Raw genomic sequence first — 14,466 nt, 5'->3', positions numbered from 1 at the left:
CAGATTGTGAAGTCTGTGTGAAACTAAACATCAGGTTCTGTATCGCTTGCACTTGAAAAGTCTTTGCTTGAACAACTAATGATCTGCTTGATTAAAGGACATTTCTGAATTAAACCCACACGGGAGGATCTAAGACACTTCCTGTCAGGACGATCACTTTGACGCTCCACCTGTAGCCGTCAGTCCAACCTGTCCAGGTCTGAGGCCTCGTTTACACGCAGCAACAACGCTGCTGTTTTCATGAGTTTTAGCCGTTCGTTTACACCAAAACGAAGCTCAAAGTCTCCAAAAACCATCATTCCTGAAAACTCTGGCCAAAGTGGAGATTTGCTGGTAAAGGGAGAGAAACGGACATTTAGGCTTCAGAACGTCTCATTATGGACAGAAACGTCACCAGCGTCATGTGTAGCAGCTGTGGTTACGGTTTGTTTGGCCGCTGTGATCATGATGGAAGCTGTTAAGTGATAACTGACTTCACTACTGTCTTAATGTGGCTGTTCAGGTCTGAGTCAGAACCACTCCCTGATTTCTGGCTTGGATATTTGGTTTTTAGCTTCACTACTTGAAGCTGAATGCCCACGTTTAATCTGATTTACTTGGTTCCAATTACTTCTGTTTTTATCTTCAATTAACTGAATTAAATTGTGGCACCTCCACTTTCTAATGTGATCAATGCATTTGAATACATTAAAAATTTGAATTAGTTAAAATGTTTTCTTCCATTAATGATGAATAAATGAACAATATTCATCATTTCCATGTTTTTAAGGAGACATTTCTTCATTAATCAGAACATATTTGTCTGTTTAGGAGTTTTTTCAAACATTTTCTCTGAAAAAGTTGATTGAGTGACGACATAGTTTCAACACAAAGTTTCTGATGTTCTTGTTGGATGTTTTGTTGCTGATGAAGGAAACTCATCGTCTAGACAGCAGCTTTATTTCACTTTACTAACTTCAACACACATGTATTTATATTTAGTTTTACACACTGAAAACCATAAAAAGACATTATTTGTTGCACCTTATGTCTTGATGTCACCTGGATGAAATGATCTTAACAGACATATTAAAGAATAATATTAAAAACATAGAAAATTATGTTTTTCCATGTTTAGAGTTTCATATTTGGTAAACTTGTATTTGTTAAAATAAAATTTAATGTTAGTCAAAGGAAGCCAACGTTGGTTTGACTGATTTCAGCCACAGTAAGAAGTTATTTAGTAAATGAGCTCTATAACTCATATGTTGGACGACTACACATTCAGTCTGTCCACTATTGTCTGTCAGACTCTCTCAGTTTATTAACATCTGGATGACATTTCTGAACGTATTAGCTGTAAAGTTAATTCATGTTTGTTCAGATGTTTTATTCCAGGTTCAGACACATCTCTGGTTCTTCATTTGTTCCTGTCTGACACATTCACATGTTTAGTTTTATGTAATGAATCAGAAGAGGAAGTTTAAGATGAAACTAAAGCAGAGAAGAAGAACTCAGAGCAGTCAGATGGTCAGTGTGGATCAGTAGAAGATCAGCCTGATGTCTGCAGGTTAGTGTCAACACAACTTTCACATCAGATTCATCTGAACACACAACTAAAACATGTCTTACTCCAGAGTCTCCAGTCTGCAGTCTGGACTCTCCAGAAATCCACTCAGATGTTTCACTCCTGAATCCTGCAGGTTGTTCCCACCCAGGTGCAGATGTTTCAGATGGGAGGGGTTGGACTTCAGAGCTGGGCCCAGAGAAGAACAGCTGATCCCTGACAGACCACAGTACTCCAACCTGAAGAGAAAGTAAAACATGTTCCAGTCTCATCAGAGAAGTGTTTCTTCAAATATCAACGTTGTCATCAGGTCCATGTGGGTCACCACCGTATCTGGACTTTATAAAACAGGTTTTACACTTTTGTTACATCCATGATGTGGGTTCCTGGTTGTTCCTCTGACATGTTCACCTTTACTGAACATCCTGAGCTTTTCTGGTCCAAGTCTGACACTAGATTAAGATGAAAACACCAACATACACACCAATCCTTTTGATTAGTGTTGATGTTCAAATATTGTTCAAAGCAGCAGTTTAGAGATCAGAAGCTGATCTAGCAACAATTATTAACACCAGAATGGATCTGTGGAGAACTGCTGGACTTTATATCATGTGTCCAGTTTTATATCATTTATGCAGGATTCCTGAGCTTTTTATCATAATGATCCTTGTATGTTATAAAGAGTTAAAATGATGTTTTCTGAGAGCAGAAGATACTAAAATACTTAACTTTTAGAAATGTGTCATTTATAATTTGAATTAACTTGCAAACACCTAATAATTCTGTTACACCTGAGTTTATCAGTTAATATCTTACTTTTAGTTAAAGATAAGAATGATTGAATTCTGTATATTTATCAGACTAATTCAACAGATTCTGAAGTCTGTGTGAAACTAAACATCAGGTTCTGTATCGCTTGCACTTGAAAAGTCTTTGCTTGAACAACTAATGATCTGCTTGATTAAAGGACATTTCTGAATGAAACCCACACGGGAGGATCTAAGACACTTCCTGTCAGGACGATCACTTTGACGCTCCACCTGTAGCCGTCAGTCCAACCTGTCCAGGTCTGAGGCCTCGTTTACACGCAGCAACAACGCTGCTGTTTTCATGAGTTTTAGCCGTTCGTTTACACCAAAACGAAGCTCAAAGTCTCCAAAAACCATCATTCCTGAAAACTCTGGCCAAAGTGGAGATTTGCTTGTAAACGGAGAGAAAGGGACATTTAGGCTTCAGAACGTCTCATTATGGACAGAAACGTCACCAGCGTCATGTGTAGCAGCTGTGGTTACGGTTTGTTTGGCCGCTGTGATCATGATGGAAGCTGTTAAGTGATAACTGACTTCACTACTGTCTTAATGTGGCTGTTCAGGTCTGAGTCAGAACCACTCCCTGATTTCTGGGTTGGATATTTGGTTTTTAGCTTCACATACTTGAAGCTGAATGCCGATGTTTAATTTATTTACTTGGTCACAAACGCGATTATTTCTGTTTTTATCTTCAATTAACTGAATTAAATCGTGACACATCCAATTTTTAATGCAATCAATGCATTTGATAATATTTTTTAATTGGATTATAGTCTCTAGGTGAGATGCTTATATAGATTGGGGTGTCATCTGCATAGTCATGGTAGCACATTTTTTTCTTTTTCATAATTTGAGCAAGTGAGAGCATGTAAATATTAAACAAAAGAGACCCCAGAATTGAACCTTGAGGAACTCCACATGTAACTCTGATATGTAGTTACCTAAAGACACAAAATATTCTTTGTCTTGTAGATAGGACTGAAACCAGGTTAGTGCTGTGCTAGAAAGTCCCACCCAGTTCTTCAACCTGTCTATCAAGATGTTCTTGTTGATTGTGTTGAAAGCAGCACTGAGATCCAGGAAGACTAAGACTGAAATGTTGCCAGTATTGGAGTGGATATCATTAAGGACCTTTACTAGAGCTGTCTCAGTGCTGGGATGTGGCCGGAAACCTGACTGGAGCACATCAAAACCTTCATTTAGTGTCAGGACGTTGTACAGGTTTTCGAAAAATTGGTTAAATTCAGGATATCAACATTCATACAAGAAAGCCGACTCCACAGCTACGACACTTGATCTAATGACGTATGATTGGGTTATTGAATAAGTTACGCTGCTTTGGTTTTGAATCAACTGCTATTGCATGTGGTAAGAGTTATTTTTTCTGATGGTAAAAGCACTGAATACTTTAATGGTAGTGATTCCAAGCTGAAAAACTCCAGAAACACCCTCCAGAAGATTATCATTTTGTCACACACACAATAATTGGTCAAGGCGAACATCAGCAGGTGGTTTGCTGTTGCCTCCACATAGAAGTCACTTAAAACAGAAGAATCACAGAGCGATGGTGGTGTGGAGTTTCTTCAGAACAGTCAAGGGTCTGTTATGGTGTTCCGCAGGGTTCAGTGCTAGGGCCAATCTTGTTTAGTTTATACATGCAGCCGTTGGGAAGTATAATCCAGAATCACGGCATACACTTTCATTGTTATGCTGATGATACGCAGCTCTACTTGTCTATGAAGCCGGATGAAATAGAACCGTTAGTTAAACTTCAGGCATGTCTTAGGGACATCAAGGACTGGATGTCCAGAAATGTCTTGCTTCTAAATTCAGATAAAACAGAGGTTACCATTCTTGGTCCAGAGCATCTTAGGAAGGGATTAGATGGTGTTGCGATGGCTTCCAGTGCAACTGTGAGAAACCTTGGTGTTGTTTTCCATCAGGATTTGTCGTTTAAACCATATGTTAATCAGGTTTGTAAAATAGCGTTTTTCCATCTCCGTAATATTGCAAAGATTAGGAAAATCCTCTCACAGAGTGATGCAGAAAAACTAGTTCATGCGTTTGTATCTTCTAGACTGGATTACTGTAATGTGTTGTTAGCAGGATGTCCAAGTAATTTGCTGAATAGGTTCCAGCTGATCCAGAATGCAGCAGCACGAGTACTGACAGGAATTAGCAGGAGAGACCACGTCTCTCCAGTGTTAGCGTCGCTCCATTGGTTACCCGTAAAATTCAGAATCCAATTTAAAATTGTATTACTTGCGTATAAAGCCCAAAACGGCTTAGCTCCGCATTATTTGCAAGACCTGATAGTGCCTTATGTTCCTGTCAGAGCTCTCCGTTCTCAGAGTGCAGGTTTACTCGTAGTTCCTAGAGTATCTAAATGTAGATTTGGAGGGCGGGCGTTCTGCTATCAGGCACCACTACTATGGAACCAACTTCCAATCTGGGTTAAGGAGGCTGACACCACCTCCACCTTTAAAACTAAACTTAAAACCTTTCTGTTTAGTAAAGCCTATAGTTAGTGTTTAGTAAACCTCTAGCTGGTGTTGGTAAATCTCTAGGTAGTGTAAACTTTAGTGTGTCAGAGTCGCTCCTGTAGTTTCTTGTGCTGGCCCCCCCTTCTCCTCCCTTTTCTCTCTTTTGTCCATGTTGCAGCATCCTTTGCCGGACACCGGAACCTGCAGGTGGTCCTGGGTGGCTTGTAGCTTGCATTACGGAGCACAAGTCTTTCCCTGACCCTGCACCCCAACCTGGGACTTGCTGATTGCGCCAGATCTTCGGGAGCTGCGTGCTGGCCTGCGGCCCCCACCCCTGGTCATCCCGTTGCTGCTTCCACCTGCCTGCTGTGCTGTTGCCGTCCCTGACTCCCCCAGTCTGGCCTTCGGCAGGAGGGTCCCCCCTTATGAGCCTGGTCCTGCTCAAGGTTTCTTCCCTCCTAAAGGGGAGTTTTTCTTGCCACTGTTTGGCTTAAGGTTTTTCTCCCACTAGGGGAGTTTTTACCTGCCATTGTTTATGTAATAACTGCTCAGGGGTCATGTTCTGGGTATGGGTCTCTGGAAAGCGTCTAGAGACAACTTTGTTGTATTAGACGCTATATAAATAAAATTGAATTGAATTGAATTGAATTGGAGTGAATTACCAGACCTTTGGACTTTAGATAATATGATAACCTTTAAGAAGAAACTCAAGTTATTTTTGTTTACCCAGGATAATAAATGGACTGTTAATAGCTCAATTCATTGAGCTATTAATCTGTTTATTGTGTTGACACTGTTTCCTTTTCCTATTTTATTTATTTTGTGTTTGTGTGTGTAGTTTTACTGAAGGGTGTGGGGAGTGTTAAAATGTGAACAACACATGATTGTTTGTTCTATCTCACACTGTCCAGAAAGTTGTTGTGTTGTTGAAACATGGAAAATATTTGTTATTCATTTTAAATTGAGCTATTCATTTGATTTTTCTTAATATTTTGTTTGAGTGTGATGAGAAAATGTAAATCCTGACTTTCAAAAGAGGAAATGTAGACTCATAATGCCATTGTGCTGATTATTATGTTGTTGTTTTTTTTACTTTTAGCAGGTGTGCTGGTGTCTGTTGTCTCTGAGTTGTGAGCATGTATGTTTATGTATTTTAATTAATGATAATGTTGTAATTAAGCTGATGATTCTGATGAGACCCCAGAGAAACTGCTGTGAAAGATCAGCAGCTAACGGGGATCTAATAAAACAACCAAACAATCAGTTGTAACGGTCAACAGTTGAACACTTGGTGGATTCTGACCTGAGGGACTCCAGGTGACAGTGTGGACTCTCCAGTCCAGGACACAGCTGCTCCAGTCCTGAATCCTGCAGGTCGTTGTTGCTCAGGTCCAGTTCTGTCAGACTGGAGGACTGAGAGCTGAGAACTGAGGACAGAAGTGGACAGATGTTCCCTGAGAGGTTACAGCGACTCAACCTGCAGAGGAGATTAAAGAGAGATCATAAGGTTATTTAAAAGTAGATTATGTCATTTAACAAATAAATAAATGATATAATACCAATGAATACTGATTATTTCAACTAATAATCAATAAGTATTGATCAAAGTGATCGCTGCATTTCTTTTCTCTACATGTAAAGTTTCCTGAGATGAATCATTGAGGAGAACTGGTCCCACATGAACCTGAACTTAGTTGAACAGTGAGTTTTACTGGTTTCCTCCAAGAACATGTGATTGTAACTAAAACAGATGTGTCCGTGTTCGTCCTTACACAGCTTTCTTGGAGGCTTTGACCACCGGCAGCAGCCTCCGTAGAACCTCCTCTGAAGCTGAGTATTTCTTCAGGTCAAACTCCTCCAGATCTTCTTCTGATGACAGTAAGATGAAGGCCAGAGCCGACCACTGAGCAGGAGACAGTTTAGCTGTGGAGAGACGTCCTGACCCCAGGTACCGTTGGATCTCCTCCACCAGAGAACCATCGTTCAGCTCACTCAGACAGTGGAACAGGTTGATGCTTCTCTCTGCAGACAGATCCTTACTGATCTTCTTCTTGATGTATTTAACTATTTTCTGATTGTTCTGTGATCTTCTTTGTTTTGGTTCCAACAGACCTCGTAGGAGAGTCTGATTGGTCTCCAGTGAAAGACCCAGGAGGAAGCGCAGGAACAAGTCCAGGTGTCCGTTGGGACTCTGTAAGGCCTTGTCCACAGCTGCCTGATGGAGGTCCGTCTCTGCTTTTTTTTTAAACCATGTTGAGGTTTTTCTCTGTTCCTTCAGCAGGTTGACTCCAGACTTGATGAAGGTTTGATGGACATGAAGAGCAGCCAGAAACTCCTGAACACTCAGATGGATGAAGCAGAAGACCTGGTTCTGGTACATGTGTCTCTCCTCTCTAAAGATCTGGGTGAACACTCCTGAGTACACTGAAGCCTCTCCAATATTGATGCCACACTCTACCAGGTCTGATTCATAGAAGATCAGGTTTCCTTTCTGCAGCTGCTCAAAAGCCAGTTTTCCCAGAGACTCCACCATCTTCCTGCTCTCTGGACTCCAGTGTGGATCCATCACAGTTCCTCCGTCATACTTGGCTTTCTTCAGTTTGGCCTGGACCACCAGGAAGTGGATGTACATCTCAGTCAGGGTCTTGGGCAGCCGCCCTCCCTTTCTGGTTTCCAGAACATTCTCCAGGACGTTCTCCAGGACCGAAGCCGTGATCCAGCAGAACACTGGGATGTGGCACATGATGTGGAGGCTCCGTGAAGTCTTGATGTGGGAGATGATCCTGCTACTCTGTTCCTCTTCTCTGAACCTCTTCCTGAAGTATTCCTCCTTCTGTGGGTTAGTGAACCCTCTGACCTCCGTCACCATGTCAACACACTCAGGAGGGATCTGATTGGCTGCTGCGGGTCGTGTGGTGATCCAGAGACGAGCAGAAGGAAGCAGGTTCCCCCTGATGAGGTTTGTCAGCAGCACGTCCACTGAGGTGGACTCTGTAACATCAGTCATAAACTCATTGTTGTGGAAGTCGAGAGGAAGTCGACTCTCATCCAGACCGTCAAAGATGAACACGACCTGGAACTTTTCAAAGCTGCAGATTCCTTTGGTTTCAGAGAAGAAGTGATGAACTAGTTTCACCAAGCTGAACTTTCTCTCTTTCAGCCCATTCAGCTGTCTGAAGGTGAATGGAAGCAGGAACTGGATGTCCTGGTTGGTTCTGCCTTCAGCCCAGTCCAGACTGAACTTCTGTGTTAGGACTGTTTTCCCGATGCCGGCCACTCCCTTCGTCATCACCGTTCTGATTTTTTTATCTCTTCCAGGTGGGAGTTTAAAGATGTCTTCCTGTCTGATGGTTGTTTCTGCTCTGTCTGGTTTCCTGGAAGCTGCTTCAATCTGTCTGACTTCATGTTCATTATTGACCTCTCCGGTCCCTCCCTCTGTGATGTAGAGCTCCGTGTAGATCTGCTCCAGAAGGATTGTCTCTCCTGCTTTAACAATCCCCTCAGACACATGCTGGTACTTCTTCTGCAGCTTAGACTTCAGCTCATTTTTACAAACTTCAGCAAAAGTACCTTCATGAAAGAACATAAAGACAGGGATTTAGTGTTTTATGAACTTCACTCAACAACTTAATTCTAAAAACAATCAAGATCTGAGCATCCCCTGATCTGCTGTAACTTTACGACGAGCTGTCCAATAATTGAGTAGATCGCTTTTAAAACACCTCTGAATTTTCAGGACGTGGAAGTGACAAGAACATCTGGGTTTCTAGTACCAGAATGTTAGCAGTAGAGCCCTGATGGGTTGTGGGTTGAAGTGGAAAGTCCAGGTTTAAGACTTGGAGTGGAATTGGTCCCCACAGTTGCTATCAGAGCACATCAGGTTGGTATCTCAGAAGTCTGGAGGATGGATGAACACCTCAGATCCTTAATTGTGTTCTTAGACACCTTCTTAAGCAAGGTTTGACCAGAGACTTGTCTGCAGAAATGTTTTGGTGGGTGTTGATATAAATGTATAATATAAAAACTGGTCAAATCTGTCTCAGCATCGCCGTTTCAGGTGTCGCTACCCAAATAACATATGAACATCCCTGACAGCTCTGGAGCTCCGTCAGCATTTGATTAGCATATGGTGGATGTGTTTATAGTCCAAAGTGAGGGAAGAAAGTGGGAGATGGTTTGGACACATAAAGAGGAGGAATGGTAAATACACGAGTAGATAGATATCTGGAGACGGAGCTGGTGGGCTGGAGACAAGCAACTATTCCCTTGTCTTCCCAGAGAAAAAGACCTTCTCCACTCCAAATAGTTTCTACTAAGTTGCCGCACTACTGTTCAACTTATGTGAAAAGGAAAGAAAAAGCAAATAAAGATTTGCCAGGTTCTCAACCCAAGTAGTTGGAGAAACCGTTCGACCGGTGTGAATTTCAACGTAAAACCGAGCATGGAATTTACACTTAACAAACAATTCAGATGTACAAAACTGTGCGTATACCCAAATCCACGCAGGGTGCTCTGTACAAACCAATCAGCGTGGATTTGAGCGCACATGCGGGAGCACAACACTCCTCCTCGCGTTAGTGCATCATTACACTCTGCTTTTCTTGTTTGTATTTTAAGAACCAACACCAGAACTTAAGTTTGTTGATGAAAAACGGCTCCTCGTTCTGCTTTATTGTCACGCGTATTAGATACTGATGGATTAAGACCAATGTACACGTTTATTGAGTCCTACTCATAGTGGATGTCCCCGATCACCTCTCTCTAAGTATAACAATGTGAACAATATACATTTATATTTAAAACATGAAGCCTCACGATCTGATTCCTCTGCTGCAGAAATAAAGACAACTTGTGCCAACGGGATTATTGAGGTGCAAACTGAAAGAATAATGTTGGTCTGAACCGGAGCAGCTGGTCCAGTTCAGGGCAGAGATCCAGAAGATCCTCCTGGTACCTAAACCAGCTGATGGTCCAGTCTTAGTCCTGGACCAGCAGATCCAGACTAAACCAGCTGATGGTCCAGTCTTAGTCATGGACCAGCAGGTCCAGACTGAACCAGCTGATGGTCCAGTCTTAGTCCTGGACCAGCAGGTCCAGACTAAACCAGCTGATGGTCCAGTCTTAGTCCTGGACCAGCAGATCCAGACTAAACCAGCTGATGGTCCAGTCTTAGTCCTGGACCAGCAGGTCCAGACTAAACCAGCTGATGGTCCAGTCTTAGTCCTGGACCAGCAGGTCCAGACTAAACCAGCTGATGGTCCAGTCTTAGTCCTGGACCAGCAGATCCAGACTAAACCAGCTGATGGTCCAGTCTTAGTCCTGGACCAGCAGGTCCAGACTAAACCAGCTGATGGTCCAGTCTTAGTCCTGGACCAGCAGGTCCAGAACCAGCTGATGGTCCAGTCTTAGTCCTGGACCAGCAGGTCCAGACTAAACCAGCTGATGGTCCAGTCTTAGTCCTGGACCAGCAGGTCCAGACTAAACCAGCTGATGGTCCAGTCTTAGTCCTGGACCAGCAGGTCCAGACTAAACCAGCTGATGGTCCAGTCTTAGTCCTGGACCAGCAGGTCCAGACTAAACCAGCTGATGGTCCAGTCTTATTCCTGGACCAGCAGGTCCAGACTAAACCAGCTGATGGTCCAGTCTTAGTCCTGGACCAGCAGGTCCAGACTAAACCAGCTGATGGTCCAGTCTTAGTCCTGGACCAGCAGGTCCAGACTAAACCAGCTGATGGTCCAGTCTTAGTCCTGGACCAGCAGGTCGGTATGATCTGATCATCAGCAGGTTCCTCTAACGGAGCCAAAGCTCCATCAGGATTTATGGTTCCATCGTTGAGCTCCTTTAGTTGTTTGTTCAGATCATGTGGTTGATTGTGAGATTGTTGCAGTTCCACTCTTGTGTAATTTATCTGATGATGTCGGGACTGTCGTGTCCTTCACGTGGTCGTGAACTTATTGTTGACGTCACGTTTCCTCATATTCTGCACTTCACTGCATCACCAGTGAGTGTCGCCAACGGACAAAACCTCAGAAAAGTTTGTGAACCAGCCTTAATGTGTGAGTGAAGGGCCGCAGCTTTCTACGTTCAAATTAATCTTTGTACATCCGACCGTGAGCGTAGATAGTGGCAAACGCACCATTTTTATGTGGGGAGGAAGCTCGTTCCAGAGTTTAGGGGCTATTGCTGAAAAACCACGGTCGCCCCTGCTTTTTTGCCTAGTTTTGGGAACAACAAGACACAACTGAGTAGAAGACCTCAAAGACCTTGAGGGAGTGTAAACATGTAGGAGGTCTGAGATGTACTTTGGTGCCAACCAATTTAATGAGTTAAAAACAAACACAAGTATTTTAAAATTCATTCTAAAAGAGACAGGGAGCCAGTGAAGGGAGGCCAGAACGGGTCTATGTGATCATACGGGTTCCTGTTAAAAGACGAGCAGCCGCGTTTTGGACTAACTGTAAGCGTGAAGGGAGGTCTGGTTGACGCCAGTATAGAGGGCATTACAGTAGTCCAAACGGGTTGAGATAAAAGCATGAATCACTCGTTCAAATTCATTAAAAGATAAAACAGATTTAATTTTAGATAAAAGCCTCAGATGATAAAAACTGGATTTTACTACAGAATTTACTTGCTTGTCCAGTTTAAGATCACTGTCCATTTTGACGCCGAGGTTGGTGACTGTAGTTTTCAAGTAAATGTGTAGGGAACCCAAATCAATAGGAGGGCCATCACAGGCCTGATTGGGTAAAGGAGAAAAATGGGAAGGATGTCATGCTCAAACTGTTGAAACTGTTTTTATAACAAGGCTGTGAAGCTAATTTCCTCCATTTGACCATAAAAAATGCGCCTCTACTTCCTCCTGAAACTGAGGAAAGCCAGAGCCCCATCAGGAGCAGCTTCTACAGCGGCTCCATCGAGAGCATCCTGACGGGAGGAAACACACCTATTTCACAGGAGAGTGTTTGTGAAGTGAATCAATGCGACCGGGACCATTTACCTGTTGCACCAGCTGGAGAGACTGGATCGCCCTGGACAACAGGTTTTTCTGTTGGAGATCAATGAAACATATTATCATCAGTTATTGTTTAAACAGGATAAAATCTTAATAGTAAGATGGTTTTTGTGTTTTTTCTTTCTCTAAAACAGACCTTTATCACTTTTCATCTTCTTTAAAATCGTCTCGGCCACCTCTCTGGTCTTTGAGGAGAATCTCTGCATCATCAGATTTACTGTGTCCAATCTGTCCGCCTTTTCCAGATAACACAGTTCGATCGGTTTGAAACCATCCTTTGATTGATCTGCATTATTCAGGTACCACTTGAATTCCTTCAGCCCACTGGAGTCCAAATTCTTCAAAGTGTCCTTCAACCACATTTTCACCTTAAAGAAAGAAAAATATATATTCATAAATTAAGTTTTAAAATCTGAATTCTCAACAGAGAATCAGATGGACTTGAACAAACTCAGGAACATCCAGAAATCTGAAAATGGGCTACAGACCAGTGTTTCCCAACTCTGGCCCTCAAGGGTCGCTGCCCTGCATGTTTTAGATGTTTCCTGCTCCAACAGGCCCACGTTTGGACCTGCAGGTCTTCTTGGTGGGAGCAGACTCCCCAACCCCAGTAAAACCAAAGATGAGTCTGGCAGTCAGCTGGACCATTGACCCTGTTGCGTCCAGTCTAGTAGTAATCGGCTTCCGATCATCTACATCGATGTCATATCACAACACAACAACTCTTGTGCCAACTGACACGCATGATGAAGACGCTCCTGAAAACTGCTGACATAATCTAGCACATTGTGCTCAGTGTGAGATGTTTCCGTCCACCATTTTCCCTTGAGAAGCTGAAGAGGACGACCCACCGCACGACCAAAGACTAAAGCTGCAGGACTAAATCCAAGAGATCCCTGTGCGGTCTCTCTGATGGCAAAGAGCAAAAGTGGAAGACCCTCGTCCCTCTCAAGACAGACGTGGACAACATAGACTTTAAAGTCTGATGAAATCGTTCCCCCAAGACTCGGAGTGACAAGGACTCGATGTTTGATGCAAATACTGTGAAACTTCTCTGATGATTTCAGTGAACTGCTGTCTGTGATCTGTGTTGATTTAACCGTGTAATTATTGTTGCTGATTTTAACATCCATGTGGACAATCCTCAGGACATGTAGACAACCCTCAGGACATGTGGACAATCCTCAGGACAACTTTGGAACGACGCTGCATGTAACAGAGAGCAAACACAATAGGGGGCAGAGCTAGACCTGCTGGTTCTGACGGTCTGAGCATCTCAAAGGTTAGTGTGTCTGATGTGGGCATGTCTGAAACAAACAGATCCCACACCACCAGGGATCCTAGATCTTTTCTCTTTTCTTATTAGAACAAGGCTTGCTGCAATCAGGTGTCTTTGCTTACAGCAATGAAAACACTCACGGTCACCAATGGCAGAAAATACATTTTTACACACCAATTTCGACGTGCGTCTCCGTTCAGCATTTGGGGATTGTGTAACTTTTAGAGGAAACCCATTTTTATACGTTAGAATCAAGTTTCTAAAACCTTGTCCATTTGCTTCAGGGACAAGTTCATAGGCGTGCAACACCGTTCTTTCCAAGTTAGCACTGCAACGGCAGAGACCAACACTAATTTAGTGGAGTAGCCATGCGCTCAAAGGACAAAATAAGGGTCAATGTCTGACTGAAACGAAGGAACTAACCTGGTGTGCTTACTGACGTCAACGTGTGTGCTTTGAGGTGACGTAGCTATGGACACGGGTCAACTCTTTTCAAGAGCTCTGATCCGGAGATGCATCGCTTGCACTAACAGCTCTTTGTTGCGTCTCCACCTCCTGAATATGAAAGGGTTAAGCGGAGATCTTCGGGGGACTGACCTGGTTGAGGTTCAGAAACTGGATCAAGGTCCACACTGGATCACTGAACACTTGAGAAACCTCTGCTACCTTCGTATCCGCCCTGTCTACGGCGGTAGACGTTTCTAACATCCTCTCAGACGTTAGCTGCTCTACTTCAGCTTTGTCAGAGCGTTTGTCCGGTTCTTCCTCTGAAGACTACGAGACTGCCTCACTTCTGGAGGCTCTGGTGGTCAAATTAGGAATTGCTAAAGTTAGCCCTTCATCGACTGACGGGTCTGTTGGAATGATGATGTTTCGTTGTCTGTAACATAATTTACTCTGAAAGAGAGAGATCTCTGCTTCCATCAGCTGAAGAAGCTGAAGAACAAGGAACTCTTGAGTTTATCATTCAGGAACAAAGGAGGTTGTGATTTAAGACTTGAAGCAGTTTGACTTACAGTATAGCTGTCATTCCTGGAGTCATCCTGGTCCTCAGTCGTCACATCGTCACGTGTTTGAAGCTGACTGCTGCATAAATGGAGAGAACAGAGGATTGTTCTGCAAATGCTTGACTGTGATTGGTTGACAGGTCCAAGTAACAGCTTCTGAAGTCTTGTTGTGAAGCGATAACACTCTATGCACAGACGGCTGCTTCATTCATCCACTCAAACACGTCAGTCAAGGTTTGTGTTATTCACCTTGAACTCTGCATCACAGACGATCTCTGCTGCACCTTAACTGCTTTATTCACGTTCTGTCTCTTCCTCTATTGTTTGTGT

At 43.1% G+C, this 14,466-nt stretch overlaps 1 protein-coding gene across 2 annotated transcripts in view; it reads right to left on the bottom strand.

The window, feature by feature from the left end:
* The window catches only part of LOC133419832 (NACHT, LRR and PYD domains-containing protein 12-like), a 211,603-nt gene that overhangs the window by 191,202 nt on the left and 5,935 nt on the right, over positions 1-14,466 (bottom strand). For both annotated transcript variants that reach the window (XR_009770558.1, XM_061709288.1), the window contains exons 3-8: positions 14,146-14,215; positions 11,987-12,218; positions 11,836-11,883; positions 6,611-8,408; positions 6,142-6,315; positions 1,612-1,785 (exon numbers count right to left, since the gene is read on the bottom strand). Coding sequence is in view for 1 of the 2 variants with exons in the window: in XM_061709288.1 (XP_061565272.1) it covers positions 1,612-1,785; positions 6,142-6,315; positions 6,611-8,408; positions 11,836-11,883; positions 11,987-12,218; positions 14,146-14,215 (2,496 nt within the window). In the remaining variant the exon portion in view is untranslated. The remainder of the gene's footprint in view (positions 1-1,611; positions 1,786-6,141; positions 6,316-6,610; positions 8,409-11,835; positions 11,884-11,986; positions 12,219-14,145; positions 14,216-14,466) is intronic.

Source organism: Cololabis saira, chromosome 19 (assembly GCF_033807715.1).
Source record: "Cololabis saira isolate AMF1-May2022 chromosome 19, fColSai1.1, whole genome shotgun sequence".
In the NCBI taxonomy this organism is placed as follows: domain Eukaryota; kingdom Metazoa; phylum Chordata; class Actinopteri; order Beloniformes; family Belonidae; genus Cololabis; species Cololabis saira.
Note: the sequence above shows the minus strand (reverse complement) of the source record. Positions and strands in the feature narration are given on the sequence as shown.